This window comes from Oncorhynchus masou, chromosome 25 (assembly GCF_036934945.1).
Source record: "Oncorhynchus masou masou isolate Uvic2021 chromosome 25, UVic_Omas_1.1, whole genome shotgun sequence".
NCBI lineage: Eukaryota > Metazoa > Chordata > Actinopteri > Salmoniformes > Salmonidae > Oncorhynchus > Oncorhynchus masou.
In genome coordinates, this window is record NC_088236.1 from 45203286 (window position 1) to 45221076 (window position 17791).

General features: G+C 47.3%; 1 protein-coding gene across 5 annotated transcripts in view; it reads left to right on the forward strand.

Annotated features, from left to right (window-relative positions):
* Positions 1–17791, forward strand: part of LOC135514391 (multiple C2 and transmembrane domain-containing protein 1-like) — a 209531-nt gene that overhangs the window by 168402 nt on the left and 23338 nt on the right. For 3 of the 5 annotated variants that reach the window (XM_064937841.1, XM_064937842.1, XM_064937843.1), the window contains 2 exons: positions 6883–6939; positions 15651–15752. In XM_064937841.1, coding sequence (XP_064793913.1) covers positions 6883–6939; positions 15651–15752 — 159 coding nt within the window. The remainder of the gene's footprint in view (positions 1–6882; positions 6940–15650; positions 15753–17791) is intronic. The other 2 variants (XM_064937844.1, XM_064937845.1) reach the window with 1 other exon arrangement.

The window sequence follows — 17791 nt, forward strand, 5'->3', positions numbered from 1 at the left end:
AGGCTTCTCCTCACCAAGCTTTTCGTACAAGTTTTGGGAAATCTGAAAATAATATTTGAGTTCCCCGAAAATCATTGGCAATAGGGAGAAGTGTCAGGAACTTGTACCTGCATATGATGGCCTCTCTCAATAGCACGGCTATGCTCACTGTGACTGTACTAAAAGGGTTCCAAAAGGGTTATTCGGCTGTCCCCATAGGAGAACCCTTTTCGGTTCCAGCCAGAACCCTTTTTGGTTCCAGGTAGCACTATTTTGGGTTCCGTGTGGAACCCCTGTGGAAAAGGTTCTACGCGGAACTCAAAAGGGATCTACCTGGAGCCCAAAAGGGTTTCTTCAAAGGGTTCTCCTATGGGAACAGCTGAAGAACCCTTTTAGGTTCTAGATAGACATTTTTTTTCCGAGTGTACATATTCAAGGATTTTCTTCTGGGTCTGTCACAGTGGTCAGGTATTCTGCTACTGTGTATTGTCTGTTTAGGGCCAAATACCATTCTAGTTCGGTCAGTGTTTTGCTTGATTCTTTCCAGTGTCAAGTAGTCTAATTTCTCTCTCTCTCTCTCTCTCTCTCTCTCTCTCTCTCTCTCTCTCTCATATTGTTTCAAAAGACCAGGCCTCCCATACGACCCTGGGCCTTTTCTCCACCAATTTCTACTCTCTCAGCCTTTATTGGTGTTTGCCAGGTTAGAGCCTGCAGCTTCTCTCTCTCTCTCTCTCTCTCTGTCTCTCTCTCTCTCTCTCTCTCTGTCTCTCTGTCTTTCTCTGTCTCTCTCTCTGCCTCTCTCTCTCTGTCTCTCTCTTTCTGTCTCTCTCTCTCTCTCTCTCTGTCTCTCTCTCTCTGTCTCTCTTCTCTCTCTCTCTCTGTCTCTCTCTCTGTCTCTCTGTCTTTCTCTGTCTCTCTCTCTGCCTCTCTCTCTCTGTCTCTCTCTTTCTGTCTCTCTCTCTCTCTCTCTCTGTCTCTCTCTCTCTGTCTCTCTTCTCTCTCTCTCTTTCTGTCTCTCTCTCTCTCTCTGTCTCTCTCTCTGTCTCTCTTCTCTCTCTCTCTCTCTCTGTCTCTCTCTGTCTCTCTCTCTCTCTCCGCCCCTTCTACTTGAATTGACTAATTGTTGTCTTTTTTCTCACATTAAGTCGATTGTGCACAGTACACCCATTTGGCCATCAGTGTCTTGTTAGTTAGATGTGAACAGCAATCCATTTCTGTTAGCTTGTACCATGAAAGAATAGGTTGGGATATAATTAATTTAAATGAGCAACAAGCCTTGGAAGAAGTTAATGGGATGTCATGTGTCCCCATAAGGATTTGATTTGACAGAAAGAGAGGAGAATGAACTATATTCTGATAAGGAGGAGCAGGAGGAGGAGAAAGAGAAAGAGAGAGAGCCTGGCCCAGTGTGCCTTCACTCAAACCAAAGGAACACCTCCGCAGTGGCCCTGCCCCAAAAACAGAGAGATAGACAAAAGGAGAGAGAGAGGGAGGCTGCGGTGCCTGGCAGGCGCTCCTCAGTGCAGCGGAAGACATGGCAGTCGGTGACAGGTGACAAAATCAAAAGGTCATGTCACTTTTAACTGGAAGCGTTTGTGCCCCGCTGATTTCCCCCGTGCCGCCCCTGCTCCTCTTCGCTGGCAGGCAGGCAGACGGGGTTGGGAGTGGGGCGAGAACGCCGCGCCAGTCTCCCAGCCTCCCCCTCTCTATCCCTGTGAACCTCTGTACCCGTTGCTGCTAACAATGTCAGCTCTCCGTGTTCTGCCGCAGTCCTTGTTGTTGTTCTGTTGCTGCTCTCTCTGACTGTTCTGGCTGTGTGTGTGTGTGTGTGTGTGTGTGTGTGTGTGTGTGTGTGTGTGTGTGTGTGTGTGTGTGTGTGTGTGTGTGTGTGTGTGTGTGTGTGTGTGTGTGTGTGTGTGTGTGTGTGTGTGTGTGTGTGTGTGTGTGTGTGTGTGTGTGTCTCTCGACAGTGTGTGGGTGTTCAGACACTAGCCCAGAGCCTCCTCTACCCTGTGACTCCTACTTTCCCCAGCCAGGCACCTGCCTCTCTCTACCACACACACACACCAGCCCTGTTTCTGATACAAACTAAGGTCTATCTCAGTTTGGTTCTGTTTGAGCAAAACTCAGAGGTTGATTTTCTTTGCGTCGGTCCGTCTGACTCAGTGCTGACATGTGTCATATGTGTCCATCAATAAGATAATACTATGTGTATCTCTCTGGAATGTAGTGATGATTATGATTGGCACTTTTGCCTGGTCTGTGTGATCATGAAAACAGGCAGGCCCCGTCAACCCCAGTCCCAGAGCGCCCCAGCCAGCCTCACCCCTCTCTGCCCCCTGCTGGGTGAGCCAGGGCTGGGTCAGCGCAGACGGAAGGCCCCCCCTGTGAGGGCCAGGGCTCTGACAGCTTGTGAAGGGCCCGTATGGGTCAGACAAGCTCTGCCTGCCCACAGTCCTTATCAGCCTTCCAGCCCTCCCCTCTCCTCCAGCGCCAAAGCACACACACACACACACATACACACACAGAGACAGCATACCAAGCAGGGCCTGGAGGGGACTGGAGCAGACCCCGGCAGCTGGAGAGGTTAAAACCCTCTCACGTATCAAAGAGGAAGATGAGGAGAAGGAGAGGGGGAAGAGAAGAGAGAGGAAAAAAAGGAGAGTATATCTTCATGTTCGGCGGGATGTCTGCCTTGGCGTCAATTCCCCTAGCGGCTGTCATTCGGAAAGGTTAGGAGGAAGACAGCGGAGATAGTGGTGGTAGGAGGGTGGTGGGGGTGTGGGGGGTTGGGGGACGGCGTTCGCTTGGCAGGGCGGACGTCATCGAGCTGGGGTGAAGAGGATGCCAGCGGCAGCTCAGGGGGTCGAATGGTGATGTCGATCTTGTCTGGTGTGTGCATGTGCGTGTTTATCCTTGTGTGCGTGCACGTGTATGTGCTTGAGTGTGTGTATGTGTGTGTTCAGGTTCATCGACCCATCCAAGGCATGAGTGGTATTCCACAATTCACACATCCACTGTAGTTTTCCTATTCTCTCTCCTCCCACAGCCGGTAGGCCTACTTCAAGTGCCCTGTACTTGCCTACTGTACATCAATATCTCTGTCAGCTCCCTGTTCCCTGCTCCTTTAGGGCACACAGGTGTCAGGATCTCCGGCCTACTGGGGCTTAATGACCAAACAAGAGGAAATGGCTTGCCATGGCACTGACCCTATAGGCTGGTTTTAAACAAGCCAGACTCACATAAACTCTGCAGGACACTTGCCCTCCAGGACATGTGTTCACGAGCACTGCTCCATACTAAATGGTCTATACTTTATTTATACGTTTCACCAGTGGCGGTCGGTGCCGTTTAAGATGAGGGAGGGCAATTATTTTTTCATGAGCATTGTCTTTTTTCTATTACAGCATATTGGATGACTGTCATTCATATTCCGTTGACCCAGTTCAATGTAACAGCGATAGGTTTAGATTACTACATGATACTAAAATGTTCCCTATACCCATCATGAGGTTAATACAACCATAACCTATAAACGAAAGTTTGCAACGTAGGTGCACCCAGGTCAGTGGCACATTCAATACCACCTTGTACACTCTTGCCTGCATCCAGCTGAACTAGGATGTAATCATTCGCCCAACAGTTGCAAACAAGAGTTTCTATTGGACAAATTCAGGTATGTTTATCCCCGTTTCTTTCCGTATGCTTTTGTTTAAGACGTTTTTTCAACAGAATCGGAGGAATAAATACACCATTCACTTTCATAGCCACATACAAACAGCTCGTTGTATCCCTTTTCACATCTATGCGCTGTCCTCCTCTCACCTTTTCCCTTCACTTGTGAACTGGGACCAGGCAGGGGAAAAAGAACTTTGCAAGCCAAACCTTCATATCATAACCGCTGCACACAACGTACATCATTGTCACCCTATTGGCTAATGCGGTACAGTGTACAGTCAGAAAGCAGTTTAGCAGTTACAATGGCGGGCCCAGAAGGCAATAAATTAGTCAAACCAAAAGCTTACCTCGACTTGGAAGAGTTCCAGTGTTGGATAGTCATAGCCAGCTAGCTAACATAGCATCCCTCTGTTTGAGCTGTGTGAAAAAAATATATAGAAAATATAGCTAGCTTTTTGTCTCTCTCTCTGTCACTCTCTCTCTCTCTCTCTCTTGCTCCTCCTTCATTTTTGAATAAATTAATGGGTTCAAAATTGTTCAACTATTGTCTTTCTCTATGAGTCTACTACTCACCACATTTTGTGCACTACAGTGCTAGCTAGCTGCAGCTTATGCTTTCAGTGCTAGATTAATTATCTGATCCTTTGATTGGGTGGACAATATATCAGTTCATGCTGCAACAGCTCTGATAGGTTGGATGTCCTCCGGAAGTTGTCGTAAGTACTGTGTAAGTCTATGGAAGGGAGTGAGTACCATGAGCCTCCTAGGTTTTGTATTGAAGTCAATGTACCCAGAGGATGATGGAATCTAGCTGTCCTCCGGCTACACAATGGTGCTATCCTACAGAGTACTGCTGAGGCTACTGTAGGCCATTGCAAAATAGTGTATTTTAATCAATTATTTAGTGACATGTGAACATATTTTGTATAGTTTTATCTTTTAAATAACAACTTTTTAAATGTTTCCCATTTTTATTTTTATGAAATTCACTGAGGAGGATGGCCCTCCCCTTCCTCCTCTGTGGAGCCTCCACTGCATTACACCTAGCTATGTATTTGACATATTTCACGTGTGCAGGATCTTTATATGTATTCCTGTACCCTCTGTAATCTGTGAGTATAACCTGTACCGTTCAGATGATTTGAATGCTTTGAATATGTTAATTTCCCCTCTGGTAAAGTGTTGGATTGAAGCGCATCGTGGGCTGTGTGAACGTTACACGATCCTGTCGACATTGAGTCTTTGAAGCATCGGTTTGTAATGATAGTAATTCAAACGATGCGATAAGGGGATAAACAGCTGAATGGTACAATATACCCAAACAGTGTTCATCATAACAGGACAGGGGAAATTGTTGAATTCATCAGCACCGCGCTGGTAATTGATGTCTTCCGGAGACACAGCGTTTAGTGGTGGCAATCTTCAGGGCAGATGAGATGACATGTCTTTCCTTTTATTTATTTATAATACTAGGCACTCTCGTAGCGGTGAACAAGGCTGTTCTCTTTACCCCAGGCAAGAGGGGAGAAGAGAACGTGGGGGGGGGGGGTGACGGTATCCTTGTCTCTGTCGGTAACGCTGATATTCTCTCTGTCTTTAGATAACATGGGGCCTACAGTATGTTACTGTGCTGTAAACTGTAGTAAAAAAAAAGGCTGTGTTTGGAGAAACCCATGATCCATTTTGAGCGCGTCCTTTGTGGTTGTTGATTCTAACACGGTGCCCAGGTCTTTATTGTACACGAGAGTTATAGATGCGGGACACTTGCTCGTTAGCTCGGTAACAGTCGATTGCCGTGGTCGCCAATGGATTCCAGCGAATGGGCAGGAGTAGAACAAGTTAGACAACCATACTAAGCTGTAGATAGATACATACACACGCACACACACACACACACAACGCCATGACTTGTATTTACTCTCTCCACGCTCAGCACAACTGGGTTGAACCTCTCTTTGTTTCTGCGGGAAGCTGTATTTACATAAGGAGCTTATGTCAGCCACACTTTTTATGATTCCAGTAAAACAAAGGGACAAAAGCTATTGTTCTGGGAAGTAATGATTTTTGGATTTCTCCAACTTGTTTGCGGGTGCGGGCGGGGGGGTAGGGGGTAGGGTAGGGGTATGGGATAATGGGAGGAGATAAATGCAACCCCCTTGGCAGCTTACGGGTTTATGATGCGCCCGTTTGTTTATGGTAATGCCGCTGCGTCTGACCCTGTAGCTTTGATGTGTGATTGACGGGGAGGAGGCACGAAAGGGAGGAAAGAATAACGATCTGTGCCGTCCTACCACTGCTCCTCAGGCAGGCAGGCAGCAAGAATGCACGCGTGATACCACCGACTCTGTCTGATTCTCCATCCGTCTGTCCATCCATCTGTTTGTCCGTCCTCCTGTCCGTCCGACTATCTGCAGATCTCCTCTTTCCCAGGGGATACTAAGTTCAATCACTGATCTGAGTCAACCTGTTTACAGTTGACTGCTTCATCCTTCATTGTTGTGTAATACAACTTTGAGCGCCTGTTTTCTCCCCCCACTTTCCTCCTTGCCTATAGCTAATGGCAAGAGGTTGATTCAAAACCTAGTTCATGTGCTTATGTAGGCCTCCGAGGTGATTTAAAAGGCCACTTGAGAGGTTGAAGAAGACACATAACGTACGTATGGTTACTAATGATGTCTTTATGCCTTTTGTCAGAAAGGTCAAAACAACAACTTTTCCACAACTCCTTAACCTATTTTCTTCAGCATCTCACACATGCATACATACATAGAAATATTTAAATTTAAATTTTTACTTTCACCCGCTCTCTCTCTGCCAGACTCTCTCTCTCTCTCTTTATTTATCTGTTCTCCCTTGTGTGTGTGTGTGGGGGTGGGGGGGGGGGGGCTGTTGTTCCATCAGTTAGGGACCAGTGAAGCAAATAGTTACACTTCTCTGTCACTGGGGCTTCCTCTGCTGGAGGCCGTCCTCTCCTCTCCTCTACCCCCTGTAGTGATAGGAGAGGTAGGGGAATGGGTGGTCAGATGTGGGCTCAGATTGGCCTGGAAGACTAACAGTCCTACAATCAGCCCTGTATTGACTTGTATTAACATCAGCCAGGTGTACAGTATACTGTACATAGTGCAATCTGTGGTAATGGGAATGAATGAGAATACCTGTCTGCCCCACTTGTGTATTTTTAAATCTCTCTCTTCTTCTCTTGTTCCTGTGGCAACCGCCGTGCAGCAAGCGATGGAGGACTTGCTGGAGGACGAGGATGAGGACTATGAGAAAGATGACAAGGTAATTATCTCTCTCTCTCTCTCTCTCTCTCTCTCTCTCTCTCTCTCTCTCTCTCTCTCTGTATGCTGTCAAGGGACAGGACGTCTCTGGGGTGCCAGCGTTCCACACACAGGAAATATAAACACATAGATGCATTGTGTACACTCCATGTCAATACACTCCAAACATCAGATGCACACGTTCAAATGTGCACGCAGACACGCACGCACGCATCCGAACTTTGAACCTTGTTCGTCGTCTTCCTGAAATGGGTCCAGACACGTCCCCTCTGCCTGTTGTAACCCCTTCATGCATAGCATCACGGTTGCCAGTGTTAGTGATTTGCTCTGCTTCGCTCTTCTAAAACGTCCTCTTCTCTTCTTTATGTAGCTATCTACTGTATTTGGAATGCTGATGTGCAGCGCTGGCCCGTTGCGCCGCCGAGATGGGATCACGCTTTAAAGCGCCGACTTTAAGGAGCTTCAGGAACTATTTAGGAGCGTTATCTTCTCATAGACTTAGTAATAAAAGAGGATATGTGCTCAGAAGCTATCAGGTAACAACAGGTGGCTGCTTTAGTGGGTTAGCTCGCTCGTTTACACAGTGGCAGCTTGTAGCCATACTAGCCTTGAGCTTTCTGATCCTTTCTAGTCCTAGTCAGGGAGAGAGGCGGCGTTAGGCTTCAACGTTACGGAACCTGACATTTGATACTCGCAGCAAGGTTTTCATAGCACCTAAAGGACAACGGAGGACAACTATCCTGTCGAATAGTTACCAAACAAAATCTGAAGTAATCGTTCCCCAGGTTCTGTTCTGTTTCAGGAGGATATTTGTGTGCTCTAGAGTTTTTAATGGTTCTTCCTATGATGTAAATGGCAGTACGTGACATGTTGTGGTTTGTCTGCACACTGATTCGTGGTTATTGTTAGTTTTTTTGCCCAACACCAAGACCAATTCGAATATCATCTGATTTAGCATCTCTGGGCCACTACTTTCGACGAAAATCTCTTCAGCCTGTCCTTTTTATTCGACTTGTATGAGCCTTTGACGAAGCAATTTGTTATCTGAAATGAAATAGCCTGAAGACTCTCTTCATTTAGAGTGGAGTTATTTTAGGCTGACCTCTTTCCAGCCCATTGAAATATCCAAAGTGCCACAAGTGGTCTGTGTGAGATCACAGGGTTAAAAAAAGCCGATATTATGTGCACTCCAGTCCACATGCGTCTCGGCATTTTCATTCCCCCTTCCTCCAGCGGCTCTGAGGGAAAAGTTCCACGGCTGCAAGGTTCCAAGGCTACGGTGTACGGGGCGGCGATTGAAGATATGCGTTAAGCAACCTTGAACCTTTTTTCACCTCTCTATTGCTCTACTTTTCTTTTTCTGCATTTCCTCCCTTCCCTCAGAAAAAAATAAAACAGGCGTTTGAAAAGATGCAGATTATAGAAAGAGAAAAAAAAAAAGACATTTCAACTTTCATATTGAAATGAGGGAGCTGCAGCTCGCGGCGTCTGTCAGATTGAGTCCTGAGCTGATTATTCCACATAAGAGGGCCCTGCTCTTTCTGCACACAGGGCTGAGGCGCCGGATAGCAAGGCGACCACAAAGGCTACAATTGACCAACTCTGGCTTCATACATTTTGATCTATTGCTCCCCTCAAATGTTAGCATTCCATTTGAGCTGTAGGGAAGTTGAAAGGGGGGGTGTTTTTCCTCTTTATTTCACCAATATCTGTCTCTTCAAACCACCCTAGCCCTCTCCCTCACTCTTTCCCTCCCTCCCTCTATTCCTGCCCTCCCCCGTTCTCTTTCATTCTTACACCCTCTTTCCCTCCCCCTTATTCCCTGGTTAAGTGCACAACAAATGGAGTTTTGAGGCTGAACAAATTTGTCATTTCCATTCTCACTCTCAGGTATTGAAATGACCTGACGCTCTCATTACCTCTCCTCTTTGCTAAAATTGTATAATATTAAGGTCAGGTCAGAGGAGGCCTTTTTCACGGCACAAAGGTAGAAAAAAAATATTAATAAATGTGCCAAGGCCTCATTTTAATTGAACCTGAAGCATATGTTGCAAGTATGTGCAATCCGTTCCAGATGTTCAGTTCTGGCCGTGTGTGCTGCTCTTCCCTGTGCACCACAAGGCAGCTATTAGCTGGATAACCTTTGCTCCGGGGGCTAAATGGGGTATTACATGGCAAAAAAGTGGAGCACCTGTTTTTTATTGGGGAGAGGACCCCTTGCAGGCTTTGCCGAGGCCGCCACATGTGTATCCACTTAACAGATTGTTGGGCAATCGTGAAAAGTGTCTTTCTTCTTAGCCAACGCTGATATTAGTCACTTACTCTCAATGAAAGTCCAAAGTCCAGGCTAATTGATGGGGACGGCTCAGTTGTTAAACCCACGCGGGCACCTGAAGGGGAAAAGAAGAATGAAGCTTAACTCTGTGCTGCTTCTCCCTCCTCTTCCTCCTCCTCCCCTCCTCTCTCTGGTGGTGTGTGCGCGTGTGTGTGTATGTGCGTGCGCGTGATTGCGCTTGTTTGAGCGCGCTGCGTGCCTGCCTGTGAACTGTCCACGTGGGATGAGAACATGATATCAATGCAGAAGACAGTTTTCATAGAGCGTTATAGTACCTGTTGAGATAGTCCAGGTGAATAGCAGTGTGTGTGTGTGTGTGTGTGTGTGTGTGTCTGTGTGTGTGTGTGTGTGTGTGTGTGTGTGTGTGCGGATGGCAGGACTTAAAGATGTTCAAGATGTGTTTCCTGCGAATCCTTCCACAGCCAGTAAATTCATGGCAATGACTAGACACACATGTGCGCACGCACACGCGCCCGCACACACACAAACACACACACTTGATATACCAAGGTCTCAATGTCATCAATGTCAACACCTGCATTACAGTTGAAGAGCTAAACACACACTAACAGAAAGTGGCCATATTCTAATGAGGGTGTCATTACCTTGGCTGGCACTGGTTCTCACCCCTCCCTCCCTCCACGTCTCTCTGGGCTCCTGCCTGTTGCCTGTCTGTCATCCTCCAGACAGGCCCTCGCTACAGGGGATCCAGCAGGCGATGGTTCTGCCACCACACACCGTCGGCACACACACACCGCCGTCTGCTCACTCATCCCTGAGAGAGAGGAAGGGAGAGAGAGGGAGAGAGAGAGAGGGAGGGAGAGAGAGGGAATGAGAGAGAGAGGGAGGGAGACCTGTATGATTAACAGACAGCGACAGACAGACACACTCACACACCTACCCCCCGGGGAAAGGGTTCTACGTGGAACCCAATAGGGTTTTACCTGGAACCAAAAATGGTTCTTCAAAGGGTTCTCCTATGGGGACAGCTGGAGAACCCTTTTAGGTTCTAGATAACAACTTTTTCTCTTTTTCTGGTGACAGGAAAGAGCCGTGGATTTCGAGCATTTGCCTTCGTCGGCACTCCCCCTCCAAAACATAACGATGGCACAGCACTGGGCTCAAGCCAGAGAGCAACTTATCTGCCGCCATTGTTGCAACCCCTATTACTAGTCTGTTCAACCTCTCTTTTGTATCGTCTGAGATTCCTAAAGATTGGAAAGCGGCCGCGGTCATACCCCTCTTCAAAGGGGGAGACACTCTAGACCCAAACTGTTACAGGCTAATATCCATCCTGCTCTGCCTTTCTAAAGTCTTTGAAAGCCAAGTTAACAAACAGATCACCGACCATTTCGAATCCCACCGTACCTTCTCCGCTATGCAATCTGGTTTCCGAGCCGGTCATGGGTGCACCTCAGCCACGCTCAAGATCCTGTGCAGCCATCTTCATCAACCTGGCCAAGGCTTTCGACTCTGTCAATCACCGTATTCTTATCGGCAGACTCAACAGTCTTGGTTTCACTAATGACTGCCTCGCCTGGTTCACCAACTACTTCTCAGAGAGTTCACTGTGTCAAATCAGAGGGCCTGTTGTCCTGTTGACCTCTGGCAGTCTCTATGTGGGTGCCACAGGGTTCAATTCCTGGGACAGACTCTTTTCTCTGTCTACATCAATGATAACGCTCTTGATTCTTTGATCCACCTCTACGCCGACGACACCATTCTGTATACATCTGGCCCCTCTTTGGACACTTTGTTAACTAACCTCCAAACGAGCTTCAATGCCATACAACTCTCCTTCCATGGCCTCCAACTGCTCTTAAATGCAAGTAAAACGAAATGCATGCTCTTCAACCGCACCTGCCCGCCCGACTAGCATCACTACTCTGGACGGTTCGACTTTGAATATGTGGACAACTATAAATACCTAGGTGTCTGGCTAGACTGTAAACGCTCCTTCCAGAATCACATTAAGCATCTCCAATCCAAAATTAAATCTAGAATTGGCTTCCTATTTCACAACAAAGCCTCCTTCACTCATGCTGCCAAACATACCCTCGTAAAACTGACTATCCTACTGATCCTTGACTTCGGCGATGTCATTTACAAAATAGCCTCCAACACTCTACTCAGCAAATTGGATGCAGTCACATTGCCCTCCGTTTTGTCACCAAAGCCCCATATACTACCCACCACTGCGACCTGTATGCTCTCGTTGGCTGGTCCTCGCTACATATTTGTCGCCAAACCCACTGGCTCCAGGTCATCTATAAGTCTTTGCTAGGTAAAGCTCCGCCTTATCTCCGCACACTGGTTACCATAGCAGCACTCACCCTTAGCACGTGCTCCAGCAGGTATATTTCACTGGTCAACCCTAGCCTATTCCTACTTTGGCTGCCTTTCCTTCCAGTTCTCTTCTGCCAATGACTGGAATGAATTGCATAAATCACTGAAGTTGGAGACTTATATCTCTCTCACTAACTTTAAGCATCAGCTGTCAGAGCAGCTTACCTATCGCTGCAGCTGTAAACAGCCCATCTGTAAATAGCCCATCCAACCAACTACCTACCTCATCTCCATATTTGCTTTTGTTCGTCTGCTCTTTTGCACACCAGTATTTCTACTTGCACATCATCATCTGCACATCTATCAATCCAGTGTTAATTTGCTAAATTGTAATTAGTTCGCCACTATGGCTTATTTATTGTCTTACCTCCTTACTCCATTTGCACACACTGTATATAGATTTTTCTATTGTGTAATTGACTGTACGATTGTTTATCCCACGTGTAACTCTGTGTTGTTTTTGTCGCACTGCTTTGCTTTAACTTGGCCAGGTCACAGTTGTAAATGAGAACTTGAGAATTGGCCTACCTGGTTAAATAAAGGTGAAATAAAAATAAATAAATAAAAACTGCTTAGACCACTGCGCCATTGCAGTTCACAATTCTCTAGCAAGCAGGGAGACTAGTTGATGATACTGGAAACAGGTCTTTTTATTATTATTATTATTATTTTGATTTAAGCCTTCCCCAAACCATAGCCCTAACCTTAACCACGCAGAATCAATACCTGTTTTAAACCCTGTAACGATGCAAATTAACCCTGTAACCACGCAGAATTAACGGGTCAAAACTCAACGCTCATCCAATTACGTCAAATTCCGTAGTGAAACTATGAGATCAGGTTGGTACATGTATGCCATGGGAGCTTTCGGTGTAAGTACAGGACAGACTAGACTTTCCAGTAGCATCTGTAGGGACTGAATGACATCAATGTCGCAGCTTTGTCTTACACAGCCTGCTGTCCAGAGCTGGAGTAAAGTTATCACCTCCAGGGTCCCTGTGTGTGATAGCCTGTCTCACAGAGCGGGATAGAGGGGCTGAAGAAGATTACACTCACTACGCATGGCTGGTCACTGGAGTCGCGCTCGTCTCGCCTCAGGACTTACTGCTAGCCAGATAAGATACACACTGCAATCATGTCCCACTCACGGCTTTACCGCGCTCACACACACACACACACACACACACACACACACACACACACACACACACACACACACACACACACACACACACACACACACACACCTCACCCACAAGCCTCTTTACACCTACTACAGATGTCAGCCTTCTCCCTCCCTCTCTCTCTTTCTCTCTTCCACCTCCCTTTCCTCTTCCCTCGCTCTTGCTTATTCTCTCTTTTCTCGCGCGCTCTCCTCTCTGTCTCTCCCTCTCCCTCCCTCCCTTTCACTTTCTCGTTCCGTCCTGTCCCTCTCTGTCTGATGCTGGGTTTATTGTCTATGTCCTCTAGAGTAGTTTGAGCGTTGGTACCCACACAGGGCTGTACGTGCGTTACGTACTTGGCTTAGAAACACCAGGGACACTTTGACTGCGTCACATGTTCCAGTGAGGTGCCCTGATGAGGTGCTGGTAGAGACTCTAGACAGTATAGAGAAGCATTGTTTGTTGTTGTTCATTCTTTGTTTTCGATTATGTCGACTCAACAACTTAGTACAGCGAAGCAGCCCTGATTTGTTAAGCACATGTCTGTCTCATTTCCCAGTATGCTTCCTAGGCATTACTGTACTGTGAATAACACATAGACATTTCGCTACTCGTCATTCGAACATTCATGTGGACTCAGGTGTGATGGATATTCTAAGTTCGAGTAAGGATCTCTTGAAAAGAGATGAAGAGCTGACAGTACCCCACTCTCCCTCTCTCTAGTCATTTCTCTATCTCCTTATCCTTCTCCTCTGTATTGCTGAGGCAGGCTTTTTACCATCCCCTCTCCCTGTAGGCGAAGGACACACACACACACACGTTCTCCACAGAGCACGCACACTCATGCTCACACTGGGAACACACTGGCACATTGTTCAGCATAATTTGGGAAAAAACACTGTTTGTGTTATTCATGCTGTATGTCATTTTTCGGGGAAGCTTTCATTGAGTTCCGCCTGACAATTAATGGCATGAGAGAGAGAGAGAGAGAGAGAGAGAGAGAGAGAGAGAGAGAGAGAGAGAGAGAGAGAGAGAGAGAGAGAGAGAGAATCAAGTGATATCACTGCTATGCTGTTAAGGCGAGTATACGGAGATACTATCTGCTAATAAAAAAAAAAGTTGCTAATCTCCTCGCCGTTACCATGTGGAGTCAGTAATGGAGGATATCATGGGGGTTCTAGGCAGCTGTGGCGACCTGATAGCAGCCCTGTGTTTATCGATGGCCTGGCAGGTGTCTGGGTATTAACCGTTGCTGGGTTGCTTCGTCGACGCCCATGGCGCCGTAGCAACACACTTCCCGTTCTCCTGACCCATGGGCCTAACAGCAGCAACCTTAATACGCTACACCCCATTTCACAGCCATCGCTACCCCTCTCGCTCTTCCTCTTCTCCGAATATCTCCCTTTTTCCTCATTCTTCTACCATCGATGTTTCTGTCCTGTTTCGGAGCCGTCTTTCTGTCATTCCCTTTGCTTCTCTTTCTCTCTCTTTCTCTCTCCCTCTCTATCTGCCTCTCTCTGTTTTCCTATCGCAGTGACATTAGAGGGGAAAACACAGGTAACCTCTCAGCAGTGTGTAATGCTGTAAGATCTGATCCTGGTACAGGCAGCATTGTGACAATGTGGATCTGGGCGTGGAGGGAGACGGTGCTTATCTGCAGATAGCACATGGAGCGCAGGAGCCGCCGGAGCCCCAGCTCCGCACTGCGCCGCGCCGATCCGCCGATAGCTGCGTGCTCCGATGTAATTGGACTAAAGAGTGCGCGGGGGGGGGATTATTTTTAATACTCTAAAAAGTGTGACTGAAAAGTTGTTCTGGGGGGCTATTGAGCTTGTGATTCGCCATGCATGTCCTCAGGTAACAAGTTAGGTTGTTGTTTTTTAAGTGCGGAGGAGAATAAAATAAAGAGAACTTTTGAGCTGAGTTCTTTTCTTCTCCCCGCCTGTGAAGGATGAAAAGCTTCACGCTGTTAAAAAAAAAAAAAGGTGCTTTTTACTTTTTTGCCTATTTCTTTCTGGGAGACGCTCCTCGGAACTGCATTTTAATCATGTTTGGCTAATAAAGAGTAAAAGAACAAAAAGGTGGGGAGAAAAGTGTGGAGGAGTATTGTCTTGCAAAGCAAAGTGTGCCACATTGTTTGCCATTTTTTTCTAACACATCAGGTGGATTATTTTCCTCTTTCTCTCTCTCTCTCTCTCTCTCTCTCCCTCTCTCTCTCTCTCTCTCTCTCTCTCTCTCTCTCTCTCTCCCTCTCTCTCTCTCTCTCTCTCTCTCCCTCTCTCTCTCTCTCTCTCTCTCCCTCTCTCTCTCTCTCTCTCCCTCTCTCTCTCTCTCTCTCTCTCTCTCCTCTCTCTCTCTCTCTCTCTCTCTCTCTCTCTCTCTCTCTCTCTCTCTCTCTCTCTCTCTCTCTCTCTCTCCCTCTCTCTCTCTCTCTCTCCCTTTCTCTCTCTCTCTCTCTCCTCTCTCTCTCTCTCTCTCTCTCTCTCTCTCTCTCTCTCTTTGTCTCTCTTTCTCTCTCTCTCCCTCTCTCTCTCTCTCTCTCTCTCTCTCCCCCTCTCTCTCTTTGTCTCTCTCTCCCCTCTCCCTCTCTCTCTCTCCCTCTCTCTCTCTCTCTCTCCCTCTCTCTCTCTCTCTCCCTCTCTCTCTCTCTCTCTCTCTCTCCCTCTCTCTCTCTCTCTCTCTCTCTCTCCCTCTCTCTCTCCCTCTCTCTCTCCCTCTCTCTCTCTCTCTCTCTCTCTCTCTTTCTTTCTCTCCCGTTCCCCCAGATATCTGTTCCTTTGCTCTGCTGCTCAGTCTTGTTTTAACCCTTTCCTTTGTGTCCCTGGTTTAAAAAATATAAAAAAATCTTAATCTATTCTGACCCACAAGGTGCCTAGGCCCGGCCATTCGGATGACGGCCGACTGCCTGAAAGCCATATCCTTGTGGATATGTTGGCTTCCTGGCACTTTGAGTGGATACGGGTGATGGTGGTAAGTGTGGCCCCGCTCCGGCCTTCCCGGTGTCCCTGTCTGGCTTATATGGCTCATCATCTGTCTGTCCAGCCGCTTCGCCTGCAGGCTCTTCTCTCTCTGTCCTGCCAGTCCCTGTCCTCGTTTCACTGGCACGCTCGCTCCGTAACACACCGCACTATTGTCACCCCCGACACCGCCCATCCCAGTTCCTTTTTTTGGGGGGGGGGGGGGGTGTTCCGGCACGGAAAGGTGCCCTCCTTATGTGACTGTAGGATGGTAGGATCCATCCCAATAAGGAAAGACAGACGGGAAGAGACAACATCCTCTGTAATGGGAAGTTAAACCCAAGCGATCATTGTGTAAGCCCATGGACCTTTTCTGTTCTCCATATGACGAGTCTCAGGTGTCACATGACCATTCACAGATAACAGTTGCTAAGAGGGCTTCATGTTCCCTATCTAATAGTTACACCATCTGGGAACGCTTTGCTAGCTGTATGGGTATGTGCGCGCGTGTGTGTGTGCGTGTGTGTGTGTGTGTGCCCCCCGTGCTTAGAGATGCTGCACCGTCGCTAAGCCAAGAAGGCCCTATCCCCCTGTCCTCAGGATACCACTGCTACCTACCAGTCACGGCCTTCTAGTTGAATCAGCTACACATTCACAACCAGACGATCCAGACGTCTTGACTCTGATGGACAGTATATGGAAGAGAAATGCCACCAGCCCCCTGCAGCCTCGGTTAAAGCAGATCTGCACTTGTAAACCAGTGAAAGTTGCCTTCTGTCAGAGTATCAGAGGTCTGTCAGAGTAGAATGTTGGCACTGTTGACAGACATGGAGCTCTTCTATCCGCCCTCTGATTGGCTGGAATCTGGAGCACATCACATGATAGCGGCTGCGTCTGTGTCTCAAAGTCAAACATGGGAAGAGGCAGTTGCTACCTTTTCTTTTAACAAGAGTCATAAATGTGTAATGAGTGTTGAGGATACATATTTTATGCTGCTTTTGAAGGTACGATCCCATCACTTTTTTCTAAAACAAGGTTTTTTTTACAATACGGGAATTTTCCAATTGTCCCGGTCTCTTGTTTTATCTCCGCACATGAATATGTAATGACATTTCAGGTGTTATGAAGACTGAATAAATTGGCCTGGATTTTGTAAAGCAAGTTGATGAATCAGAGAAAATTAACTATCAGCACGACTTACTCTGTCAAATTACCTTGTTTCACCACAGTGTATTGTGACAGAGAAAGAGTGTCCCACTGTTTGAAGGCCAGGCATGTGCCCTATGAAGGAATGAATTGAATTGGTTTAATTGAAACCATTGCAGACCCTGTAGCTTGTCTCGAACCAGGATTGAGAAACACAGATGGTATTTGTGCTAGTGTATATATTGGATATATGACCTTTTATTATTGACTGTACATCACATATAAATCCCTGAATTGCCTGTGCCTTTAACCCAGGTTCTCAGAAAACAACGTAAGTTTGAGAGTAGAGTTGTGCTGGGGCTGTTGTGAATGTGACAGCCTTGTTTTTTTGGAGATGGAGAGGGCAGCGGGCTGAACCAGGCCAACAAACGAGAAGAGTATCGGTGTCCCATTCATCACCCGCTGCCACCCGGGAACCTGGAGAGTACAGGGGAAGGAGAGTAGGGGGACAGGAGGGCAGGGGTGAGGGCAGGCAGGGGGAAGCATGGCAGAGTGAGGGTCTTGGATGGTGGAGGAGGTTTCCGTAGGCTGTTGTGCCCGACCTTGAGTCTCTCTGATGGAGAGGCTGGTGGGTGGGAGAGTGGAAAGGTGATCATGGCAGCACTACCCCCGGCCCCATTAGAAGTGCACACACGCACACACACACACACATAGGCTTTTTAGGATGGAGCCATGGGACGTAGAGGTCAACCTGAAAATAAGCCTTCTCCACCTCCACTTATGTGTACATTTATCCTCGGGCATCTCGGCAACCCTCGCCATGGGAACAGGCTGGGTGAAAAGCCTCAATAGAATGAGAGAGTGTCTGCATAGTCCACCTTCAGCTGCCACAGTTAACTGGAGTTT